This window comes from Neopsephotus bourkii, unplaced genomic scaffold (assembly GCF_033783945.1).
Source record: "Neopsephotus bourkii isolate Nb327-2 ecotype Australia unplaced genomic scaffold, CSIRO-AGI_Nbou_v1 NB_1622, whole genome shotgun sequence".
NCBI classification, from domain to species: Eukaryota; Metazoa; Chordata; class Aves; order Psittaciformes; family Psittacidae; genus Neopsephotus; species Neopsephotus bourkii.
This window is the reverse complement of record NW_026902097.1, coordinates 911,111-926,931: the sequence shown is the minus strand read 5'-3', so window position 1 is coordinate 926,931 and position 15,821 is coordinate 911,111. Positions and strand designations below refer to the sequence as shown.

Sequence of the window (15,821 nt, the reverse complement as noted above, 5' to 3'; positions counted from 1 at the left end):
GTGCACAAGCTGCTCCTGCCACATGTTTCTCAGCATGCCTTCTCAGACTGCCATCTTCTCTTTCTCATCAGTGAAACAACACCAGCAGAGGAACTGTTTGTGTCCGTGTGAGCCACCTTTGACAGACTAGCCTGGATAACAACAGACGTTAAGGTAGGAGTGGGGGTATAAACAGTGTATGTGAATGGAGGATCCAAAACTGCCCGGGGAGACATTTATCCCAGACAGTCATGTAGGAGAGGAAGACAAGCATCAGCCAGATGCAAAGACAGTTCAATGTGCCTGTAACCCACACGTCCTCTCAATATGTGTGCAAGACCGTGTATATGTGTGGAAGGGGGAGAGAAGAGCTTTTTTGGGATAAGTGGAAGGTAGAGACCTATAGGTATTAATTAACAGTTGGGAAGTTTCTAGTACTCTCTCTTGTCTGTTATACTGTTGATACGGATCTGGAATGAACGGTTCACTGTTGCTGATCAGTTCTCTGTCATTAATAAATCAATAAGCCGCTTTGATCCTGATTCAGTATACAGGATGTGAAGGCAGCAGTTTCTCTCTATGGCAAAGCCACCATTTCAAATCTGCTTCCAGGAGCTGCACTCGCAGCCTTCAGCCCTCTCACTCTGCTCTTGCCAGCTCTGGCTGTGAGCTTGAGCAAGGGGAAATCTGGGCTGATGTTTGAGTAACAGGTTGGGTACGCTGGGCTTGGCGAGGAAGCTCTTAGGCCCATCTGAGATTGCAATGCTCTAGTTTGCATTTAACTCCATCTAGTCAGGTGGGAGTTAAAGCAGCAGCCCAAGGTGTTTGCGATCCTACTCAGGCTGTGCTTGAAGAGGATGGCTGAGGACAGAAAAGCATTCCACTGGCAATGCTGTATGTTTGTGTAAGGCTTTCAGCAGTTAATGCAGAATCCTGAAACAACCCTCTTTCAAATTAGAGCATGCCACCCTGTCAGCTGTTTGCCTCCCAGATGTGTGACAATAAACAGGAACCCCATGCACCAGGAACTGCTGGGGTTCATAATAAGTTTATCTTGCTGCTAATATAGGTTGCTTCTCCTTTTATTTTATGTTCTTGCTGTATTTGGAAGCACCAAATAAACGACATATGGCAGATGCTTGTGTTGGTTCTTCGTGAGGAAGACTTCCAAAGACCATGGCCTACAGCAGAAGGGACAGGCACCCTTTTTTTTGTTGCAGGATTACTAGATTATAGCTTTCATCTCTGAGCTATGGGAATACTCCTGCTACTAGAAAGCCCACAAGGTAGAGTTGTGTTTCTTCATGGATTCCAAAAGTATGTCAGGCTGAACTTCAAACCATTTTTTTTGCATTTATAAGCAATGTATTTCTTCTTGCTTATAACTTTTCAGTCATCTTAGGTTTGGAACAGGGCTAGAACAACAACTTAGTTTCGGTTTGCCTTATAGAGTGAATGGTTTTCTATTGCTTCACAAATAACAAAAAAAATCAATAGAAACTTTTTCCTCGTTTTCAAAGTGTATGTTATGTGTGGGGCTTCTGTTATGCTTGAGGACAGGTCTCAATGGAACATCAGGTCATAAAGAAAAAACAATAGGTTTTATGTTAAAACTGCAATATGAAATAATGTGACCACATCAGATTTTGATCTGGGAGCCAGAACTAATAGTTTAATTTTTAGTTAGCCCAAGTCTCAATTATTAGATTAAATGCAATTCTAAAGCAGCAATTAAAAATTAATTTCCCCTTAGCTTCTGATTGCTGTTGTAGCTGGGATTTTATTTCATGTAATTATCTCTTTTGTGCTTATCAGGTAGAAATAGATTTATTTTATTTAATTTTCTCTTTCTGTCTTCATAATATATTTCCCACCAGACAGTTTTGGAAGTTTATTAAGTCTGTATTTACTCTTCCTCAGATGATGAACAAGGCTGTATGAGAGGGACAGAAAATCAGGCAGGAAAGGAAATGCCTCTGGCATGCCATAAAGGTCACTGTAACAATCTCATCATCTCATTTCCTCTTTAAAGTTTACCTGGGAGTCCCAACTCTTCTATTTTTCTGCTTTAGCTCTGCCACTATGTAAAAAAGGAACCCAAGCCACGTGTTGCAATTCTGTGGTATTGCGGTGAAACAGAGCATCCCTTTCCTTTCGGAGTTTAGAAGTGTTTATAAGGGAGCCAGCACTTTGCTTCCTTCAGATCACAAAGCAAACCTATCTGGCAACTTCAGCTAACAGGCACCGCAGGAAAAGGTGAGAATTCCTTTCTTCTCTAACACTGGGGCAACACAAGTCTGGTACCAACTGATTCAGGTACAACTAATGAAAACGTATTTATTTTAAAACGTTTTTAAATAGCAGTTGTGACATTTTTCACAGGACAGTATTTATATGCTTTTGTGCCTGAAGTTAAGCACATAATGCATATATATATATATATATATATATATATACACACCTCATCGAATTGTTATCTAACAGAACAGCTGATGGTTTGAGGTAATAATCTTTTGTATCTTACCAGGATTCATTTTGCTGGGGTGTGTCTGTTGACAAATACGTAGTTATGGTCAGAGTCAGACCATTCTCTGGTTTAAAAAACATGCAGTGCCATTGACTTGGCCCTGCCTTAAGCTGGGACTGGGCCAGAGTGATGCCCAGAGGTCCCTTCACATATAAATCATTTTGTGATCCTCAGTGAAGGAATCTCTGCTGATTTACAGCAGCTCCTGCTCCCAGCGCACAGGGAATCTACGATGCTGGCACGCATTCCTCATCTATGAAGTGCTCAGGCAACTGCACTGATTAGTGATGTTCAGAAACTGAGTTTATCTCTTTATCTTTTTGCATTAAAATTTTGAGGGGGTGGGGTGTTCCTCCTCTATCTTCAAAATGGAATAATTTTCCATTAAAATTTTAATATTTGTTTTTCATCCAAACCTGAATTATGAATCTTCTCCCTAAAACCAGGAGAAACTGTTCTGTTTCCAAGTTAGAGTTTTTATGAAAGGCTGATACAGAACAGAAGGCATGTTTTACACCCTTCTCCAGATTTTAGTTGATATTTCAGATATCAGCATAGTGATGGATGCCGTGTTACAATGAAAGAAATTAGCAACTTTTAGAAAGTTGCAAAACGTGTTTTTCTTTCACAAATTACAGATAATGCTGACTGCAGTGGAAAATCATCAGGAGCTAAGAATGTTTGCCTTTTAATGAAGCAATAAACTGCTGACAGGCTGATAGTATCTGGCTTTTCACTGAGAGTAGAACCTCTCTCCGAGTATAGATGCAGTGTGAACTAGTTCCTCTCCTAGATATTCTCTCCAGATACTTGTAGCTTCTGATCCCATTAATCGCTATGATGTGAGGGGTTCAGAATCAGATGATTTAGCACTGGTCCAGAGACAGCTGACTTCTGATTGCAGTTAATGACTGCTAATAATAGGAGGAGCTGCCAGTGAGTAACAGATTTGGAGCACATACAAATACACACGAACTCTTCCTCCATAAACCCAAATGAATGCTTCATGGCATCTGATAAGAAATCAGGACTACTCCCCTTTCACTGAAAAAGGTTAGTTTGGGAGGAAGAAAACCCCAAACCACTTAATTTTGTGTTTTTCATGTGCATTCTTTTTCTAAGTCATACTCTTGTTCATTTGGTTTAATCTCCAGCTGAGAAGGTCTGAAACTGTAACTTGTCAAAGGTTTTTATGCACCCAGTGATTACTACAATATTTGGCAAATATGTTTTCTGTTTCATGAAGAGCTCTAGCTGTATTTTTCAGTCAGGACAAATATGCATTTATATATTGTATATACAGCCACATACTTGCATATTCCCATGTGAGAGATATGTTTATGTCTCAAATGAACACAGCTACAATGATATACATACCCAGCTATTTCTGCAAATATAGCTGTGGCATTGAATCCAGTAGAAATTTTGCCTGAAATTGCTTGCAGAATTAATCCACCAGCCTCAGGTGGATATTATAACTGGCACCAGTTAGGCAAGTGTCAATATTGACACCAGCTCTTCACTACATTACTGACACTGCTGTCACTTGTTCTCACCAAGGTGGGGAAGAATGCAGTCCAGCAAAACACTTCAGCCAGTCCTTCATTTTATTTGCAATCCTTTGTTTTAGGAGGACTACTGACATGTACATAAACCAAGAAATATATTTATAAGCTTTGTGTGACTGGAATTTAATGTCTATGGATCCTTTAGTCAATGCCTTGTTCATGCAAATAGCCTCAGTGACATCAGCAGGACTTTCTTGCCTGAGGAATATTTAAGTGAAGGACTTGGGAATGCTTCTGAGCTCCTGGCCACATAAGACCTATGCACACAACGATTTCATCTAAGTTCTGTGGTTTCCTCTCTAAACTGGTTTGTGGTGTCAGTAACCAGCAGATCAAAATCTCGGCTTGAGTTCAGTACAAACCTAATTTCCAGTGTTCATGTAGTCTAAGAGTTCTTAGTTTACTGGAACCGACTCTCTCTTGCTATTATCCTGCCCAGCACTCAATAATCCTCAATGAAGTTTAGTAATTTGTTTTTTTTCCCTGCAGATGTCTCACCTCCTATTTGCCATACTTTTGTTACTTTCCTTTGCTGCCCTTCTGGAAGCACAGTGGAAACTGAGGGATAATGGTAAGCAGTCTTCACTTACTGAGACCTACAGCTACTGTAGGACACAAGGGTATTTCAGAGTCATGCTTGTGTTCACAAGTACAGCATTTGTTAGTTATAGTACCTTAGGCCAAGATTCTTCCTGTTTGTGAATAACTAGCCACCTAACTAGTATTAAAATCCTAAAATGTTGGTCAAAGGCCATTTGAATTTTTGTATTAGAAACTGGCTTATTTCCCACTCTCTTGTTTCAAAAGTTTCAGTCATGAGGTCTGGAAGCAGAAACAGCATCTTGTGACTTAGGTAACAGCCCACAAATAAGCAAATGCAGACTTAATTGTCAAAAACAATATTTCATAGTAAAACCTAAAACCTAGAAGTGGCTCATCCAACTCTTCTGGGAAATAACTTAAATGTAAATACATTAGTAAAAATACAGAGTCAGTAATAAGCAAATCTGAATAACTTACCAGAAAATTGGGCTAAATTCAGCTAATCAAATTTGCTGTTCTTATTCACCCAGTGTAGCTCCATAATCCAGGCTGTCTTCAGTGCAGTTATCCAAAAAGAACCCTAATCAACATGAGGAAAGCATTCTTAATCTGATTGCATTTTAATTTCCAAAACTAGTTCAATTGCTTTTCCCTGCATTTTTACATTTAAAAAATATTTACCCTGTCAGTTCCCTGGACAATGCCATGATGCTGAAAACTCTGTTTGTCCCTATTGAGAATAATCTGTGCTTGAAGTCTATAAGATTTACCTTGCCTCTGTTTCAAAGGTCCATAAGTAGCTTGGTAAGCTTTCAAGCTACCTCAAATTGCATGTTTTCTGTCATTTTAGATTCAGTGTTTGACGTGTGTTTCTTAGTGTTCTTAGCAATGAAGTCTTAAAACCCTCATTTTGGTAGTGAGGTGCTCTGATGAAAAGATCTTTGAACTCTTCCTGAGCTGCGCCTTGCTGTGGTCTTGACATTCTAAGAAACAAATTTTTGCCATTTCTTTCATGTAGAAGGGTCTCTGAGGTCACTGAGCATGGCTGGGAAGCCTGTGACAGCAGTAGTATATCTGAGCAATGACAGTTACATTGGAGAACTGATGCCACAGAAAAACGTAGGTGAAGTTATCTAGCAAAGAGACAAGAGAAGATAACGTTTCTTTAATGGGATTGTTATTTTGTTATGTGGTATGTCTCCTGATTTGGAAAGGCCAACAGGGCTCTTCAGAATTACCAGATGGCATTTAGAAGACCTCTGTTGTAGTCCATTTGGCTCTGCTGTAGCTCAGCTCAGTCATACCCCATCTCTTAGTAATTGCTCCAGTGGGACCAGGGTGATAGGAATACAGATTGTTCCCTGCAGAAAATTGAAAACAATAGCTACAGGCAAATACAAACCACTTACCCAGAGCTCCCATCTATCTCATTGCTTACTCACAGACTTTGATGCTGAAGAAGGCAAAGAATCGTAGCTCAGCTTTAAAACCACAAAATAGTTTTACATGCCATTCTGTGAGAAAAAGCCACAGGCCATACGCCTAAGGAATACCTGGGTTCAGTGTGTCCTGGCATCCTCACCTTTAAAATAAAGGTACCTGCCTACTTCCTACGGTTATGAACTGCTGGAAGGTTATCTGGGAATATGGAAAAAAAAATAATGATCATTTCTTCCATTAAAATGTCACCCCTATTGATCAGCAGGTTCTAGAGACACAATAAATTTTTTAGGTCGAACCTCTTCTTGCAGTTAAGATTTCCAGGTGATGGCGAGGCCTTGGGCAAGAAAGCCAGAGATTTGTTAGTGGTTTTCCTGGAAAGTAGAGCTGAAAAAAGGGCTCAGCTCAATCTTTATATCGTTAGGTATGAGTAGCTGCTAATATGTCTTTCTCTGCAATGTCCAGTGTACGTCATAGAATCAGAGTGGAATAATGAGACACCAGCTAAAAGAGTGGAGCTCACCTGTAACACATCTGATGAGACACTGCCAGTGTACTGGGAAAAGGACACCGAGCTGAAAGGAACTGGAAAGACTCTGATTGCTGAAGTGAAGGAGTTCCCAGATGCTGGCAACTATACCTGTCTGACAGCTGATACCCATGAAATCGTCAGCTATGATTTCTTCCTCATAACTAAAATAGACTCCAATGGGCAAATGATAAGGTCAATTCTGAAAAGCTTTGACGGTACGGTCATCATATGCTGTGATGTATCTTGTTCAGCTTTGTGTCTTGGAACTTTGTGAGGTCCAGAGAGAGCTCTCTGGAGAAATGGAGAAACATCTACTTTAAAATGGGTCCTCTTTAAATGTTTTACTGACAGTGAAGGGCAAAGCATTACTTTTGTGGGTTTGTGCATGGAGCAGCTGATGAGCAGCATAGGAATCTGTTGCCATGGGATTAATTTAGACTCTCTAGACCTATAGGATGGAGTGATGGTAGGAATGATTAGAATCAGGATAACATTAATACTATGCCACTGCTTTTCTGGTGGGGAATCAAGTGACTTGCTTTGCCTTCATCTCACAGACCCAGCACTCAGAAGAGTTTGCAAAACCAGGGCTACATGGTTTGACATGACCAGGGACTGACCTAGATTTTAAGTGGGCTTCTCCATCCACAATTAACCCACTGGACAAGCCTGTGATGTTTTGCATTTTCTGCACGAACCTCACTCATCTATGTCTCATATTGCGGTTCCTTGCTGTTGTGCCAAGAACTTAGGAATTTCAAAGGCTTTTTCCCTGACTCCTGGACCCAGATGCCAGATGCAGTAGGCTGGTCTGCCAGGCAGCTACATCCAGGGTGCAATATACAGTCTGCAGTGCTGGGCAGCAGAAACAAAACATACGCCTGTACTAAGGCCTCATTCACTTCTCACACTGGAAACATTCCCCACAAAGTGCCCCAGTGTGTGGAGATGAGAGATGATCCACTACAAGCACTCTCATGCATGGGGTAGCAAATACAGAGCTTTGCCAGCTGAATAGCTGCAATGTTTCTTTGTGAAAGGAACAATGGCTTTGTCTATATAAATCTCTTACAATCTGCAACAGCTGGGGTGTGCTCTAGCTCCTGTCAATAGCCATGTAGATGGGGTTAATGTGGGCCCATGTAAGCCAGCCTCCAGCCCCTCACTAACTGTGGTTATATGGCCTTTTAACTACAGATGGCTGCCCAAAGGCAGTATGAGACTGTGTCTGCTGATGTACCCACTAGCTACCAAAGTAGATGGGAGCCTACTGAATCGTTGTTTTCTCTCTGCTTTGACCTCTTTGGCAAAAAAGACTAAATAAATCACGTTTTCTGTCTTTTTCCATCTAGAGCCAAACAAGACATTTTTAAAATGTGAGGCAAAGAACTACTCTGGAATTTTCATATGTTCATGGATGACAGAAAATGAGAGTCCAAATGTGAAGTTCACAATCAGAAGTCTAAAAGGGTAAAAGCTTGTACTTTCCTTAACAACCTCATAGTAAGGCTGGAACACCCTTTGTGTTACTCTCAGTAGGAGATCCTGGATTTTAGGCTGTTGAGGACATGTAGAAGGCAAGGAGTCCCTCTTCCAGAGTCTTAACATGTGCAAAATGTTTTTAGCCATCACTGGGACTAATTTTAGTAAGGGAAGTTAATAAAGGCTTGAAAATGGACCAACCCCCATTGGACTGTTACAGCTTCTACAGTACAGCCACAGAGTAACTTAAGCAATAACAAACCAGTTCATGCTGGGGAGAGAGGAAGTTGAGCCAAAAGCAGAAACAATTGTAGTATCGAGTCCCTTCACAGCAGATCCAGAGCAATGAGGGGAGTGGGAGGCTGCACCCACTGCAGAAGCCACATGCCACTGACGAGTCTCTGTTGAGGAACGCTGCAGAAACCTGCAGGGGAAATATGTGAGGGGAACCTTATGGGGATTTCCTGCCTCCCACTACTCTTGGGGGTTTCTCCAAAACATGGAGGGCTTAAGCAAACATCACTTCAGTTTGTTAAAGAAGAAACAACTGCAAAGTGTTTTATTTCACTGAATGCAAAAACAGAACTGGATTCAGGTAGCACTTTATAGGTGGCTTTTGTTAGTTACTTCCCAATGGATACATTTTAACCACCTCTTATTCCTTCCAGCAAGGCTTTGGAAAGGACTAAGGAACAAAGTAAAGATACTAGTGCTTGTCATGGGACAGTGGTAATAAGGAATGAGATATCCTGGTTTAGGTTTAAACCCTAATTCATTCTGCTAAGGCAGGGGGGCTTTTGTGATTTACATTAATATGTAACACAGCACTGAAAATGTAAGAGCTAAGAACTCCCACTGTCCCGCAGCTGTTGAAGCACAGACATAAAATGATCCAGGCAACATCAGAACTTTACCTTACCAACTACATGGTGTTCTTGTGACAACGAATTCTCAGAACAAACCATCATTTCCGGTACTTTTCTCTGTTCTGTATTCAGCTCTCAAGGAGACGTAATCTGCAGCAGCCCTGTAGCTCACACTGGTACATCAGTGACTGAATACACAGCCCAGTGCCAGAAAGAAAGCTACTGTCCCTTTGCTGAAGAGCACGAGCCAATTGAGATGTTCCTGGAGGTCATTGATGAGGTGGAATATGAGAACTACACTAGCAGCTTCTTCATCAGAGATATCAGTGAGTAGATCAGGAATCATGATTAAGTCTTAGCTTTATTCTTGCCAATAGTGGAACTAACAATGGGAGCTGATCAAACCAAGCTTGGGAATCCCTGCTCTGTTCTACTGAAAATCTGTATCAAGCCCCCAGTTACAGGAACAGGGGAAAACAAATCATAGCAGCAGTCTGGAAGAGGATGAGGAAGTGAAGAAGCAGCATTTTCCTAGCTTGTGACCTCAAGCCCTCAAACACTGCATCTCCCAGATATTTCTGTAGCCTTCTTTATTATATGGAGATGTTTTGTAAGGGGTATGTGAGAGAAGTCAGAGAATAACCAATAACCCAGCAGCCTCTTCTCTGAGAACTGCAGATTTACTCAGATAATGGTTAACACTCTCCCCCCTGATCCATTCTTACAAATGGGCATCCAGGGCAGGGTAATAGAAACTGACAGGAAAGAAGAGGATCAGTTGTGTCCATGATGCCACAGGGCACAGGAAAAGGAAGCAGCATCCTACAGAAACAGGTGCTTTGCTAAATGTCCTAACAGTCAGCAGGGCCTGAAGACGTTCCTCTATGTCCAAAAGAGCCCTCTGCAACCCTCTGGGCAAAAAAAAAGAAGGATCTTAACCTGGAGAGACTCTGGGAGTGTGCTTAAGCTTCCATAAGAAGCATACAAGGCAATTCGTATCCATCGTGTCTACCCCTCTTTTAATCTCATGGGGGCCCTCGAAGATGACTTCTATAAAACTACCAACAGTAGTACACCAACATCTGATATTATGCTGCTGTCCTGGGTTTTTAATGCAAACTCTGTATTTTCTCTTGCAGTAAAACCTGACCCACCCCAGTGTCAGTATGTGGCCACAAATGGAACAGTGACCTGGACCTATCCCAGAACATGGAGCACACCCAAGTCCTACTTCCCTTTGACTTTCAGGGTCAAAGTTGAAAGTACAAAGAAACGCAACAGCCAGGTAGAGATACAACATTTGAAACACAATTTTCTTGCTTGAACAGACAGCATAAATAATATAAATTAAGTATGCAAGAATTATGGACTAAAATTAAAAACATAATACTAATAAAAAAGGGTGCTGAGACCCAAATGTGGCAGGGTACTGTCTTGGCAAAAAGAGACCTCTTCCTACAACACACTCTGGTGTGGATGCAGTGCTGATGTCACTGGGGAGATAAAATCGTGCCCAGCATTGCATAGCTGTGCTCGTGTGAGAAAAGTGTTTACTAATTCATGTGAGTCCTAACTTGGGAAAATCCCCATTTCCAAACCAAGAAGTCTAGGATCTGTTGCACCGGTTTCCTTGTGTGATGTTTCTACCTGGGTAGCTCAGACTTTCTTTGTAGGCGACTTGGCAAATAAGGAATCAGTGACTCATTTGGTAGCATTTCTGTGGGGATTGGTGCAGACTAACATCTTGGGCACTAACTTTCCAGTTATTAGTTAATTGTTAACTAATCATTGCTACTTTGTATTAGTCTGAAATCACAAAATGGTTTTGTTTCATTTGCTAATGCTCATGGATACACACTGAAGGGTGCATGACAGCAGTATGGCAATTTGCTCTAGGCTGACAAATCAAAAGCAGAACTGGAAAGAAACACCAGTGGACCACAGCACAGGTCCTTAACCGCAGTGTTGCTCTTCCTTGGTCCAGCCGTCAGAAAAGTAAACCAATGTAATTAGCATTCCAGTTTGTAAACCAGACAGCAGAGGATGTCTTTTTCTATGTGAAAAAAACCCAAAACAAAACAAAACAAAACAAAAAAACCCAACCCAGCAAGCCTGTACCGGCAGATGGGGCCATTCCCCTTAGTGCTGACTCCTTGATGATGATGGCGTTAGTAGAGTCCCTTGTCCCTGAGGCAGAGAAGCGCGGAGCCCTTCTTGCAGCAGCCACAAGCCCTCAGTGGAAATTTCGGCGATACTGAAAAGCAGCAACGTCTGCCTTTTAGGGTTCCCACTCTGGAAGAGAAAGAAAAAAGAGAAAACCCCAGATAAACAAGCTAACCCTTTAATAACTGAGTTTGGGTGTTGAATCACTTTGCAACACTAACTCCAGTGGAAAGGGGGCTTTTAGTTTGTTTTTACTGAGGCTTAAGATTTCACAAGTCCCCGTGATTTTGGTCTCTGTGGGTGAAGACTGGTGCCTTGGAAACAGCAGACTGCCAGTGGAGTTTTCAAGTTACATGTGCTTGTTGCAGTCTGTCTGGCACTTTATTGTGTGTTCTGCTTGACCTTTACAATCTGCTGATGGAGCCGTGCCCTGTTCAGGTCTCTGGCACTGATGAGCAGTCCATTCAGATTCCAGCAGCTGGGCCAAAGAGGAAGATCTCTGTGCAAGCCAGGGATCGCTATTACAATTCATCCTGGAGTGAGTGGTCTTCACTTTGCAGGTAAGACTTAGAGAACCTCCTGCTGGAGGAGCAGGGGTGATTCCTTACCTAGGAGAGTAAGGTGCCCATGAACTACTTCTGCTTCTTAAATATTCATTTGTTTCACAATTCCTCGTAGTCCTCACAGACATTTTTGTCTCATGAATGTTTGGTTATTTAATCCATTTTAATCAGAGAGGAAATAATGGCTGTAGGTTCATGGACAAAGGTAGGATTCTACCTCATTGGGCACTTACAAATATTGCCTGAGAAATAGATGAGCATTTGGTTGTTGCTAATGTTGAATCAATGTTGAGCATCCAAATGCAGCAGACAACCCAGATACAGCCAAGGTCTACCAGTAAAATAAGAAAGGGAGTAAGAGCTCTGAGTTATTTGCTATTAGAAAGAAAAGCTATAAGCAGCTTCTGCTAGTCCTAGAAATGGCTGCTTCCTTATTCTGTGAATTGATCAGTGTTCTCTGACAGCTCTAAATTACCCTCAGCACAGCTTTCCAAGTCAAAACATATTTTTAAATATGGAGACATCCTCCTTCAGATCCAACACCCAAAAGAATTATGCAGATTTTTCTCTTCTTCCTCTCTTATGTAATTTTGGGGTGGGTTTTTTCACTTAGATGTAGATGCAAATCTCTCTGACCTCCAAATGTCCTGAGTCACACTCTTGAAAAGTTGTAAACTTGTAGCTCTATTGAAATTTTTGAAATGAGATCACACTTCTGTCATGTTCACACGGGAACTTCTGAGCCTTACATTTCATGGTCTGGAGTCCTTTAGAGCAATTGAGGAGTGGCATTTCACTGGATGGCTCAGACCAGAAAAGCCTTACTGAGAAATGGACTAAAAATCTAGATCTGAGGGAAATTAAGATAATTCTTAGTTCTTATATAAATTTCCTTTCTCTTATTTTACAGATAACCACTAAGAGATTCTAGGAGAATGGCACAGTATTCCTAAAGAAAGCAAAGAATGAACTAGCACAAGAACATAATTAGAAGGAAATCTGCATTGAGATTATTAAGAAGCCATGCTTACTTTTTTTGTAACAGATTGATGTGGTCCTGATTTTGGCAGCTCTTTTAAATTCCTTAGATTTTAGTAATACCTTTAGCATACAACATGTTATATTAACATGCATAGTATTTTAGTGCATTGCTGTTAGCCGTTATTATAGGCTCTGCGTATTCTTGTATTGCTTCTATTTATTTATTTATTTATTATTATTTATTTACTTGACATGACTTGCAATGCCAGATGATGGCAGTTGCTATTTAAACTGTTTCAAGTGTTAATTTATTTGGGAAGGTAATGTGCTGAAAGAACTGTTTTAGTATTCCATTATTTAACTGTTTAATTATTTGATAACCTATTTATTTTAATTTACTATTATTTATTGTGTTGAAATGTATTGGCACAGAAAGCCTTGGCTGCATGCGGCAGCCACGTATCACATCTCTGGGCCATTGTTGTTGGCCAGTGTGATGGCAGATGTTTTAGCAACAGAAGGAATTGCAAGTTCTGAGCCCCAGCAGTGTTTGCTGCTGGAGTTTTTCCACTGCCTGGGCTTATGTCATGTTGAGCCCAGGTATGAACACTGCAAATGGTTGTTGCCTGAGAGGTCAATCACTCTTAAAGGCCTATGCCTGCAGCTGAGCCCAAGCTGCAATGGCAGCAATGGGAGCACTGGCATGGAGGCAGCGTTGAGGCGCTGTGGTTGGAAAAGTCCTGTTGCTGTTGCCATCTCTGGTGAACATGAGAGAAAAAGGGGGCCAGTAGCTGAACATAACACCTCAACAAAACTCCTTTCTTTCATGCCTGTGATCATTAGAGACCCTTTATTCAGTGACCCAACTGTAGCCAGTTCATCTCTTGCAGTGGTGTTTTCCAACAGTAACATTAAATCAGATCTGATGTGCCACAGGCAAAACCACAGGGCACAAGTAGTCATGAATCTGCAACTGAAACCAAGGCAGCTTAAATGATTTAAGAAAAACTGCAGTTTATCTGGTATTTCAGATAGCAATTGGTAACTGGCTTTATCTGTGGATGTTAAATATCTAGTCAGAGTTTTAGAATACAGATTTTTATAGTTCATTTTGAAAGTATTGCCCTACTTCTGCAACATATGTTAGATGCCTTCACAGAACCTTGGGGAAAAAATCAAGTCCTGGTTCTGTACTCCTTACAGTGTAAGTGCCCAGGTCTGGAAAGGAGTAGAAGGAAGTGTTGGAGCCTGTACATTTTTGTAAAACCACTTAAGTCCTGACTTTCAGGAGGACAAAATACTTTAAAATATCTTTGAAGATTTAGACCTTAATCCCTGATAGAGAATCACTGAAATTAAAGACAGGCTTCCATTGTGACCTTGCTTCCTTTTTTCCAGTCTTAGCAATTTTAGGTGGTAATTTAAGATATTTAGACACTGAAATGTGGGATGTATCTGGATATTTCAGAAAACTGTTGATAATCTACCTACAAGTGCTGTTAGTATTTATTAAGGTACACATCTTATTTTTGCTATAAATGCAATTTACTATGCTTTTTTTAGAAAAAGCTAATAAATACATCTGAAAACAAGAAAACTTGGTTTACTTATGATATTTGAGAATGGTTTATATCACTCTTCACCTTCCTACCAGTATATTATACACTACTTTTGAGGCAATGTCTGTAGGGTGAAGTAGTGTTACTGATTAATGCTACCAAAATCCTGACTTGTAAAGTCATGGCTTGTAAAGTGTACAGGAGAACACAGAAGAGTCATGCCTGTTAGTCGTCAGTCTCTTCTAAACCCTCTTCTGCAGCCCAAGAAAGGATTGTTTCTTCTGCAGCCTAAGAGCACACTGAAGTTCACTGGCCTCTGTGGTCAGGAGGTTTGCAACTGAAACTAGGGTGACACGTATCTTGAGGTCTTTGAGGTTTCTCTCTAATACTGTTGGTACAGTGTTCAGAATTAGGACCTTCCTATTCTTTGAATATCTGGGCTGAAACCCCAGCACCATTGAAATCAGTCATTGAAACCTCTCATAGAATCATAGAATAGCTAGGGTTGGAAAGGACCTTAAGATCATCTAGGTTCAACCCCACTGCCATGGGCAGGGACACCTCACACTAAACCATGCCACCCAAAGCCTCGTCCAACCTGGCCTTGAACACTGCCAAGGATGGAGCATTCACAGCCTCCTTGGGCAACCCATTCCAGTGCCTCACCACCCTAACAGGAAAGAACTCCTTCCTTATATCCAGCCTAAACTTCCCCTGTTTAAGTTTGAACCCATTATCCCTTGTCCTATCACTACAGTCCCTAATGAAGAGTCCCTCTCCAGCATCACCTTTGATTCAGCCATTTTCACTCCCAGAAATACTTAGGCTGAATTTACAAGTATCCTGATAAAGACTATATGAAACTATTACCTTTGGAGGAAAATGCCTTTCTGTGCCTTGATCTCACAATGTGAATTAAACCTCCCTGCAGGAAGCTTCAGTAAGGAAAGCCATTGTCTAAGATTCTTCAGAAAAATAGCAAAGCACAGCTTGAAGTTGGCTTCAGTCCTTGATTATCCATATCCTGGGCCTTATGCAGATCCAAGTGCCCCTGAGTATCTGTTCTAGAAATTGTCAGTCTCCCATATCTGGGGAACTCTCTAGATTCTATAAAAGAGTGTCAGTATCACAGCACAAATATTCACTTTGGTGCCTCCATACACTGGAGATCATTTCTGAACATATCCTATCCAGTCAAGAAAATAATAGCTGATGTGTCTGTTAATCCTTGTACTTCTGTATCTTAATTCCTGTCCTGGTTGCACTGCAAACGATCTTGAAACCTTCTCCTAAATGTCACAATGGGCAGACTCAATCAGGCTGCACAATGTAAAAAAATTGCCTCCAATACCCTTATACTGGAAAATCAAAGCTTCTTTGATATAAAATTATAGAATGATGTTTATTCCTGAGGCAACTACAGTTATTAATCATATAGACACATAATAGGTCTACTACTGGACCACTGCCGGTATCTCCTGGGAAGGGGCAGCTCCTCTAGCTTTCTATTCATACTCTTCATTCATCATGTGGGTTTAGGTTTTGCCTACCACACCTCCCTAAACCTGCACTGCACTGAGACTGACTAATTCCCTCCAGGGCTTTTTGTGGGTGATCC

General features: G+C 41.1%; 1 protein-coding gene across 2 annotated transcripts; it reads left to right on the top strand.

Moving 5' to 3' along the window:
• Positions 1–264: 264 nt before the first annotated feature.
• IL12B (interleukin 12B) lies at positions 265–14,035 on the top strand. Of its 2 annotated transcripts, XM_061372869.1 has the most exons (8): positions 265–2,235; positions 4,564–4,645; positions 6,523–6,804; positions 7,942–8,059; positions 9,070–9,263; positions 10,077–10,222; positions 11,539–11,660; positions 12,574–14,035. In XM_061372869.1, exons 2-8 carry the CDS (start codon positions 4,564–4,566, stop codon positions 12,575–12,577), a joined length of 948 nt encoding a protein of 315 aa, XP_061228853.1. In that variant the 5' UTR covers positions 265–2,235; the 3' UTR covers positions 12,578–14,035. The 2 variants fall into 2 exon arrangements, with proteins under 2 accessions (XP_061228853.1, XP_061228854.1); XM_061372870.1 differs by lacking the exon at positions 12,574–14,035 and having other exon boundaries at positions 11,539–11,664.
• The last annotated feature ends 1,786 nt before the right edge of the window (positions 14,036–15,821 follow it).

Excerpts from the sequence above, each read along its gene's own strand:
- IL12B (XM_061372869.1), top strand. The coding sequence starts at position 4,564 with ATGTCTCACCTCCTATTTGCCATACTTTTGTTACTTTCCTTTGCTGCC. Across the intron at positions 4,646-6,522 it reads GTGGAAACTGAGGGATAATG|TGTACGTCATAGAATCAGAG; the intron begins GTAAGCAGTCTT and ends TGCAATGTCCAG. Across the intron at positions 8,060-9,069 it reads ACAATCAGAAGTCTAAAAGG|CTCTCAAGGAGACGTAATCT; the intron begins GTAAAAGCTTGT and ends TTCTGTATTCAG.